The sequence below is a fragment of the Berghia stephanieae genome, chromosome 1 (genome assembly GCF_034508935.2).
Source record: "Berghia stephanieae isolate SIO BIC M18660-M18661 chromosome 1, UCSD_Bste_1.3, whole genome shotgun sequence".
Taxonomy (NCBI): domain Eukaryota; kingdom Metazoa; phylum Mollusca; class Gastropoda; order Nudibranchia; family Aeolidiidae; genus Berghia; species Berghia stephanieae.
Window position 1 is genome coordinate 110,028,074 of NC_088360.1, and position 10,000 is coordinate 110,038,073.

At 37.8% G+C, this 10,000-nt stretch overlaps 1 protein-coding gene across 8 annotated transcripts in view; it reads left to right on the forward strand.

Moving 5' to 3' along the window:
• LOC144962707 (transcription factor AP-2-alpha-like) overlaps positions 1–10,000 on the forward strand; it is a 180,610-nt gene that overhangs the window by 160,172 nt on the left and 10,438 nt on the right. For all 8 annotated transcript variants that reach the window (XM_078895891.1, XM_078895890.1, XM_078895889.1 and 5 more), the window contains one exon: positions 4,473–4,677. In XM_078895891.1, the coding sequence (XP_078752017.1) occupies positions 4,473–4,677 (205 nt within the window). The remainder of the gene's footprint in view (positions 1–4,472; positions 4,678–10,000) is intronic.

Genomic DNA, 10,000 nt, shown 5'->3' on the forward strand with positions numbered 1-10,000 from the left:
GGATAATGCATCGCCCTGTGGATCGCCTTTCTCCTAAAGAGAGGCGCAGCTCTCAAAGGTGTAATGGGCGTAAGGTGATAAGAGATTCTCTAGAAACGCCCCTCACTTTCTATAGGATTGTCACCCGGGGGTAACACGACTCCTGTAACGGGATGCTGAAAGCTATTGAGGAGTCGATGGGGAAGAGATAGAGAGAGGGGAGGGAGGGAGGGAGGGAGGGAAGCCACGGCTTCATCAGACCTTAACTATCTTTGACACGACAATTTGCTTCAGATGTCCTTTCCTGAACCGGTTACTGTTGGGTGCCGGGCAGGACCCCGGCTGATAGTGGATTTAGTGTAAAAGTGAAAGTAAATTCTGGGTTATCCGCCCAAGCATTTCAATGATTAATGCGCTGAATGTAGTAAAATTGAGTGTTAATATTTTTAATGCTTTGTATTATGTAATTACACAATATATATTTTAACCCATAACACATCAAAGATGGTAGCTCGCTTTGCAGAATTTAGTGACAAAAGTAAACATTTATAAAAAAATGATAATACTATAATATAAAAGGATTAATTATTTAGTTTATGACAAGATGAGGGTCGTTTTAATCGATCGGTATTTATTGAAGGACGAGTTTTCTGGCTAAAATTCGAATTCTTTTTTATGTTGGGCGGCAGAATTGTCGTTATGTTATATTTTATTGTAAACATGACTATGCTGATTCGACTTGACATAAGGAAGATGCATTGGTCAACATCGTTCATTGCAAAATTTCGTAACTTTCTCCTCCACTCTCCCTCCCTCCCTCCCTCCCTCCAGGCACGCCCGTCACATTTCATCGCTAACGTCCCTCGGATTTCAGGTCCGATCCCTTCATAAATTATGTTCCACAGAGTCGCACTCAGTGCACGTCTTGCTAAAAAAAAAACCAAAAAAAAAAAAAAAAAAAAAAAAACCGCACCACAACCAGAAAGAAGAAAAAGTGAAGAAACCAAACACATGAAATGCCAACCCATAGGGCGTGTTAACGATGCGATAATCGAATCAGAAATCAGAATGGCTTGTAATGGAAATAATGGGGAAAGCAGCAGCATCGAAACATTGCATATCTTGAAACCTTTTTTTCCCCCTTTTCGCGGTTGATGTTAGTTTAAAAGGATTAATTCAAATAGCTAAAAGGCTTTTCTTTTGTCTGTGTGTGGCCCAAACCGCAGACAAAGAAGTTATGTAATCTAACAAGGCCTTTTGGAGGCGTTCGTAAAGAACATCTGCTGTTGGACAACGGTCTTGTCATCATCATCCTGCACATTTTGAAGTTTCTAGAATCCTTTAAGTCGGATCTTTTTTTCTTTTTTGTTTTTGTTTTTGCTAGAAACAAATTGCAAGCAATGTTATAACATATTTAAAAAAAAAAAATCATCTTAGCTAGGGGAACCTTATTGTCATTATTCGTTTTTGTGATTAACAGTCTCCCACAGGGATCGAGATCATTCCCGGGAGCAGTCGAGATTCTTTTTCTAACCCCCCCCCCCCCCCCTCCCCCAGCCCACCTGTCCACCCATCAGTGATTGGGTAGTTGGGTCTGTTAGATCTTGCGTCTTATCCAAAGAGTAATCACCGGTTCTGAACTTTCGGAACTCTGGTAGGTCTTGTTTCATGTTCCAGACTGTACCGCTGGCACACCACAGCAGCAACAGCAGCAGCAGCGGCGATACACTAAAATGTCAATATTATCCGTTATTCATCAAGGAAGGGTGGCTGTTGACACCAGTGATATTTCTGATTCAGTGATGCCAGATCATATAGAATATTGCCATAATCTTCCCCCCCCCCCCCCACCACACACACACAAAAAAAGACCAAAAAAATACACGTTTTTAAATTTTGGCCAGAAATCCCTTCCTTCAAATATCGATCGATTAAAAATTCTGAAATCCCATAATAGTTTCCCCAAGTCTAGGGACTTGTGGTCTTGTGGTAGGTACGTCAAAACAACTCAATTTTTAGTCGAGAAAGTTATTTCACTTAAGTTTTATTTTTAAAAAAATAATTTAAAAACATTTAAATAGCGCAATATCCATTAAACGTGCTTAAAGCGCTTTACAAGGGGTCCCTCGCCAACTGCAACATTTAATATGATGGACGAGACATGACGCCTGTTATTTATTTATTATTTTTATTTTTGCAATAGAGCTTTCTCGCTGTTGACGGCTGGCACTCATTTTTACACAAGAGTACGTTGAGTGAATGTGAGTAAAGGGACTTTTCCAAGGACTCAACAAAGCTCCGTTCAGAGCGCAACTCGGACACTGTACCTTCCAGTCCGAAGGACAGTGTCATACCACAAGTCCAGATTGCCACAATCAATATCACAATGAGCGCGTGTATGACCTTCAAGGGTTGCAATCCTAACGCCTAACAGACAATAACTGTACTTGTCTCGTCCTACATGCGGCTATGTGGTCTAGTGGTATGACACTCGCTTTCGGAGCGGGTGGTTGAATGGGAGCATCACCCTTGAATCATATACCTATGATGTTCGCATGGGTGTACGATCCGATAGTGATGTCGTTTCTTCTTCTCTTTACTAGCCTATTCTGCTTCTTTGGTTTGTGATTGTATTTTTGACAGGGGATTTTTTTTTCTGTAAATCTTCTGCCTGTTTGTTCTTGGTTATTTATAATTTAGCTTATGGTATCTTTAGGTTATGATTTTGATTTACATTTGTACTATTTTTGTTAGATTGCTTGTTTTTTTTTGTTTCAGCGGTCTCTCATATAACCTCAATTGTGTTGGAAGAGACCTAAAGCAACAAAAAAAAAAAAACAAAAAAACTCGCTTTCGGATCGGAAGGTCCTGGGGTTGAGCCCTGCTCGGCGCATAGTTGAGTCCTTGGAGAAGGCTCTTTACTCACATTCTCTCACCGTACTCATGTGTAAAATGCGTACCTGGCTGTTAACAGCGTTGTCTCTGTCCGAGTAAAATTGTAGCATCACCTAACAGGCGTTGTCCCGTCCTAAATGTTAAATGTTGCTGTTGGCCAGGGACCCCTTGTAAAGCGCTTTGAGCACATTTCGTGGATATTGCGCTTTATAAAAGCTCTATCTTTTTTACATGTTAAGCGATCCTGTTAGCTTGGGACCCCTAATAAAGCGGTTTTGAGCAGGTTTAGTGGATATTGCTCTATTTATACATGCTCGAGTTTTTAAATACTATTATTTTCGTTCATAGTTATTGAGAACTCTTGGCGTGAACGAGTCTATAAGTGTGTCTATGAGTCGGAGGTGGTTGGATTTCCATTGTTTTGGTACCGTAGTATCACAAAGACTATCAACACTATCGATCGTTGATAAACGGGACTATGCGTCTCCCTTGTGTGTGTGTGTGTGTGTGTGTGTGTGTGTGTGTGTGTGTGTGTGTGTGTGAGAGAGAGAGAGAGTAGTGGATGAGCCTAATGGTGCCAACAAGACCAATAAACGCTAGCTGAGTGCTAAGTGAGTCGAAATGGTTCCGAAAACATCAGGTTTCTGAGATAAGGGATGAAAACTTCCGAACTCGGAAAAAATACATTTTAAAAAATTTTGGCCAGAAGACTCGGTTCTCCTAAATTATATCATTCAATTTAAATTATGACCTTCACCTTTTCAAAATCTTTCAAACCTGAGACTTCTTTGAAGACTTCATTGAAGTCCCAGGTTTGTGAGTTGTTGACAAGGTGAAGATTATTTTTAAATGATCGATATTTGAATGACAACTTTTCTTTTAAAAACGTATTTTTTTCTTTTATTCAGAGTTCGTCAGAATAGGGGTGAGAAGGGGAAGGTCGGTCGAGACATGTGCTGGGGGGATGGGAATAAGGGAGGGAGGGAGGGTGGGGGTGGGTGGGGGTGGGTGGGGGTTGAGGTTGTGAGGATTTGTACTATGGGATATCAAAGTTCTAGAAACCGTGTCGTACTCGGTCAAAACGTTCTTCTTTTTCGGGAAGATTAACTTTGCTATAAATACCAATTCAATGTAAATGTTGCTTTTTAGACAATTAATTGCCATTAAATTAAACATACAGTAACATAGAATTTCCAAGTAACACATCAAAACAAGTAAAATTGATAATGAACCAATACAAAAAAGAAGTGAAACAAATCTGTAGATAAATAAGTACATAAATAGATAAATAATTAGATAAAGAGATAAATAAATATATAAAATGATACATAAATAGATAAATAAATGAAGGAATAAATGAATAAATTAATAACTATATAAATAAATCAATAAATTATCAACTGATTATTTTACATAGAGAAATAACTGATGAAAGCCTAATTATGATTCCTATACTTCTTTGAAATTTTTACATTTAATATTGACGTCTTGTATGTTGAAATGTTGCGAAAAACTTCTTTTTGTTTTGACTCAACCTCTACATCGGTGGAACTTAACTAATTATAATTCTCTTTCTCTGTTAATGTTTGTGTCAACAGGTATCCGGCCCAAAAATGAGAATAGCAAGGAATTGGTGGTGACATCCCACATCGCGTCGCCCAGTGACGTATTCTGCTCCGTTCCAGGACGTCTGTCTCTCCTCTCATCCACATCCAAATATAAAGTCACCGTAGCCGAAGTCCAGCGAAGATTGTCTCCCCCTGAATGTCTCAACGCCTCTCTCCTGGGCGGCGTTTTACGAAGGTCAGTTTTTGTTGTTGTTCGTTTTATCTTTCGATTTTAGTTTGTTTGTTTGTTTGTTTGTTTGTTTGTTTGTTTGTTTGTTTGTTTGTTTCTTGTTTGTTTGTTTTTTATTTCAGGAGGGGTTGGGGTTGTTTCAAGTGTTACTAGTATTTTTATTTATTTTAATTTTAATTATTTTTTTTTTGGGGGGGGGGGGGGAGGGGGGAAGGGGGAGGGGGGGGGGGGTTGCTAGGGTTTTTTATTTGGTTGTTTTGTTTTGTTTTTGGTTGTTTTTCCTTGTTCGTTTTTTTTCTTCCTTTTTTTTTATCATGAAAATAGTGTGGGATAGAAATCTGAAAAAATTGTCAATTAATTATTCAAAAGTGCCAGACAAAGAAAATTGTATTTAAAAAAAAGTGACAGAAAAATCAGAAAGAAAATTTTGAAAAATACATTTTTTTAAATGTGTTACAAAAAAAAAAAAAAAAAATAAAGAAAAAAACCCCTCAAAATATCATATTGGCTTTTCTGAGGATCGAACCTGGTACTTGAAATCTTGAATGCTTGAGTATTTATAAAGCGCAACATGCTGGGTGAGGTACCTGGTCTCCCATAGTGGACAGGGCGTCACTTACTGTATCTTCTATCCCCTTGTATCTGTTTTCCAATTTGCTTTCTGTCTTTGCCTTGGAATGAGATTACTTGGTTTTGCCCTGGCCCTGGCCGTAGTGCTTGGCTGGGAGGGAAACAGTTAAATGCATAGTTATTGTTTTGGAAGATTATATTTTTTACCTTGTAAACAATCTCTCTGTTATGTATTGTTATTTTGAATGCATAATGTAAGCGTTTAAGTGTATTCCTCTTAGTGGTATCTTATGCTGGTGCCTGGGTGAGACATTTAGGTAATCTCAAACTTAAGTACATTGATACTGTGCTCTTGTAATCTACATCTGTTCCCCATTTGAACAAATCCCCTCTGTCTTCATCTTTCAGCAAGTTCTTTTAATTGTACAGCTAGAATCTTTTCACTATCCAATTTTCTTCTTTTTTTTTGTACCGGCGCTGTTATGACCTAAATGTGTTGCAAGCGCCTTGAAACCCTTAAAAACAAAAGCAAAGACATAAAGCGCAACATGTGCTCGAAGCGCTTTACATATGGGGTCCCTAGCCTAGGACGGGTTATGGCGTGTGCAAGGCAATATTGCAGATCCTTTTTCACAGACAGAAGCAATGTTGTTCACTGTCAGGTACTCATTTTACACCTGAGTGCAGTGAGACAATAATTGTAAAGATCCTGTTCCAATTAATGACTCAATCATGAGCCGCTCAAAAATCGGGACACGAACCCTAGACCTTCAGATCCGAATGCGAGTGTTTTCCACTAGATCATATCGCCACAAAATTCTGCACCTTATGATTATGTTATTTATCCATATCTCTCGACGTGCATTTATTTGCAGGTCTGATAACCCAATTCCTAATGGGCTCATGATTGTTGTAATGGAAATCTCAAAAAATGATGTAAAAATATTGTCCATTACAACTATGTTAAACTAGTCCCGGAAGAGAGTTCGGATGTCAGACCTGCATGTATGTACACGTCGATCTCTCTCAATATATATTTCTATCTTGTGTATCATTGAAAAAGAATGATTACTGGCTACTATCTAATTTTCTAAGCAAATAGCTACTCAAAAAAGTTATTTGTTCTACAAATTGACATTCAATGGCAATGCTTGATAAATACAACAGCTGAATAAATATCATATGCATTATAGTCATAATATTATTATCTTTATTTAACACGCAACGGAGCCGTAATAATACACTTCTAGCACAGTCTGGGTTCTTTATTTCTGTCTATTTTTCTCTTTTGAAATATTTCAATATCTCTGTAGACAATCCGAGAGCGTATGAGAGGTACAACTTACTAAAAATTTTTTTTTTTTTAAATTGAACTTTTATATCGCGCAATATCCACTAAACGTGCTCAAAGCGCTTTACAAATGGGCCCCTGACCTACAGTTACAAATAACATGTAGTACGAGATATGACGCCTGTTAGGCGATATTACATTTTTATCCGACAGAGACAACGCTTTGAGCGGCAAGGTATTCACCGGAGTACGGTGAGAGATTGTGAGTAAATAGCCTTTTCCAAGAACTCGACTATGCGCTGAGCAAGGTTCGAGCTTGGGATCTACCGATCCGAAAGCGAGTGCCATACCACTAGACCACATAGCCGCTTGCTGTCAGTATGTTCTTTCTGTCTATTTTTCCCTTTTGAAAAATTTCAATATCTTTGTAGGCAATCGAAGCGGTGTTTCTTTTTTTTTTTTACGAAACCTGCTGAAACCCGCCGGAACCCGACGAAACCTACCGAAACCCGACAACGTTATGGGAAGTAGGCAGCAGTGGGGCGTGAACCTGGGACTAAGGGGAAGTGTACACCATTGGGGAGTGAACCTGGGACTGGGTTTCGGCGGGTTTCGTAAAAAAAAAAAACCCCAGAAACACCCCAATACGAGAGCGTATCTGGGAAGCAAGTAACTGACTAGCTTGTGATTCAATAAACAAACATAAATAAAAATCCCTTAATTCATCCCATGGGGGACATTTTTCTCTAGGGTCTATTCCAAGGGAATACTGGAATAACCAGGCGTCGGCCGCAGTGCAGCGCCGCAAATTAAGCTAGGGCGAGGTGACTTGCTCAAGGCCACACAGCGCAGCGACGGGTGATCGAACTCGGTACCTTTCGGGTAGGAAGCAAAGACCGTAACGCTGAGCCACGCTGTCCCACAATATATATATATATATATATATATATATAATATATATATATATACATATACATATATATATATATTATATATATATATATATATAATATACTCATATATATATACATATATATATATAATTATATATAATATATATATATATATATATATATATATTTATTATATATAATAATATATATTATGTACCAGATTCAAATCTCATCAGAAATTTTATGAAGACAACCACTTGAAGACTCTGCCCTTTATTATGGGGGTCAGACAGAAGCTATTGTGTCTATTTTGTGTTTATTGTGCTGCTATGTGGTCTTGTGGTATGACACTCGCTTTAGGATCGGATGGTCCTACTGGGTTCGATCGAGACTCGCTCGGCGCATAGTTGAATCCTTGGGAATGGTTCTTTGCTTTCTATCTTATGTATCATTGAAAAATAATGATTGCTGGCTACTAATTTTCTCAGCAAATAGCTAGTCAAACAATTTATTTGTTCTACAAATTGACATTCAATGACAACGCTTTTGTAATACAACAGCTGAATAAATATCATATGCATTATAGTCATAATATTATGTTTTATATTACTGCAACGCACCCGTCTGTTGCCAACTATAATACACTATTATCATTCTGTTATTTATTTCTATCTATTTGTCTCTTTTGAAATATTTCATTATCTTTGTAGGCAACCCGAGAGCGTATATATATATATATATATATATATATATATAAACTTGAGCTATTATATAGCGTAACATCCACTAAACGCGCTCAAAGCGCTTTACAAATGATCCCTGACCAACAGCAACACTTGACATATAGAACGAGACATGACGCATGGTGTTGAAACCGTTATATTTATTTTTATACAAAAAAAAAAAAAAAAAGAAGACAAAATATTAATTTAACTAATTGAGAATTTGTATAGCGCAATATCCACTAAACGTACCCAAAGAGCTTTACAAAGGGTCCCTGACCAACAGCAACACCCGTTAGGAGATATTACCATTTTTTTTACGCCTTATTTTTATTCCAACAGATACAAACGCTGTCAACGGCCAGGTACTCAAAATGAGTACCCAGCCGCTAACAGAGTTGTCTCTGTGGGAAAAACATATTATAGTTTATATAACAGTTTCAACACTTAAAACACGAACAAATGTTGACTTTTCGGGTTTACCCTTTTTTATCTTTAGGGTGATTTCTAATCTCTGTTAAGTAATAAAATTAATTATGAACACGAGTAAAGGCAGGTGAGAATGATATTTTGGATGTGTGTATGTTGGGGGTAGTGGGGTGTGGGGGAGGGGGGGGGGGAGTATGAAATTAACGAAGGGAGAACGGAGTGTTCTACTACTGTAATCTGTAAAACTGTAAAAAAAAAAAAAAAAAAAAAAAAAAAAAAAAAAAAAAAAAAAAAAAAAAAAAAAAAAAAAAACACGTATGTAAAGTTTTGGCCAGAACACTCGTCCTTAAAAAATCTATCGATTCAAATGATCCTTATCTTGGCAAACACACTCAAACGTCAAGACTCGCGAAGACCCAGATTTTAAGATTTTTTTTTTTACCAAGATGAGGGTTTTCTGGCCAAAATCTTAAATACGTATTATTTTTTTTTCTTCTCTCTAATCAGAATACGGATGTAAAAGCTGTGATAGTTTCGATTATTTTGAAAGTAGGGGTTAAGAGAAAGCTCTCTCTCCCTTTCTCGGACTTCTTGAAAAATGAAAATGCTGTGAGAATGGAATAGAATGAGCGGAAGGAATATGGAAAAGAAAAAAAAAAAACTCAACAAAACTTGAAGGGTCTCGTGAAGTGCATACAAGCAACCTTTTAATTATACATGGTCGACGGGGGCCTTTGACAAGGGGTACCCGCTGTGCCTTTTCTTCCAAGGCACCCCTATCCTTCTAGTTTGTAACCTGGCTCTCTCAATTTATCTTCACGCCTCGTTTCTTCGGCCATTGTCCTCCGAGAGAGAGGGAGAGAGGCGAATGCGCTATGCCTAATCATTTTAAACTATGTCTTGGTTGAAATCTGTGAGTTTTATTATAACATTTTTTTTCATCTCTCACAAATTTTATAAAATGGAAAAAAAAAATTCTTTAGCAACACTTTTCATTTCTTTCTCTCCCTCTCCCCTCCTCCATCTCCCCCCCCCCCCCCCCCCCCCCATACATTCGAAAATTAATCTAAAATAAAAAAAAATATATAGGTACCTATAGTAGTCATTCAGAGCCATTAGGCTCATGGAGTCGGAAGTTCATCCCCATTGTCCATTACGTGAAATGGACAATATCAATTTTTTGTTAGCCTTTGGATAGGATGCTAGTCTATGAAAAGTATTTTCGACCTATCTTCTATTCACTGACCCGTTGGGTGGACAAACCTCAACTTCACCCCGGATTGATCCTGGTCCCTTTGCGTGTGAAGCGAGTGCTCTACCAACTGAGATATTGGGATCCCGTGGATATAGTCGTAACGTTTTTTACAATGATGCTATTTACAGGCTGTCTTTTTTTTTCTATGAATTATCTTTCTTTTTAAAAA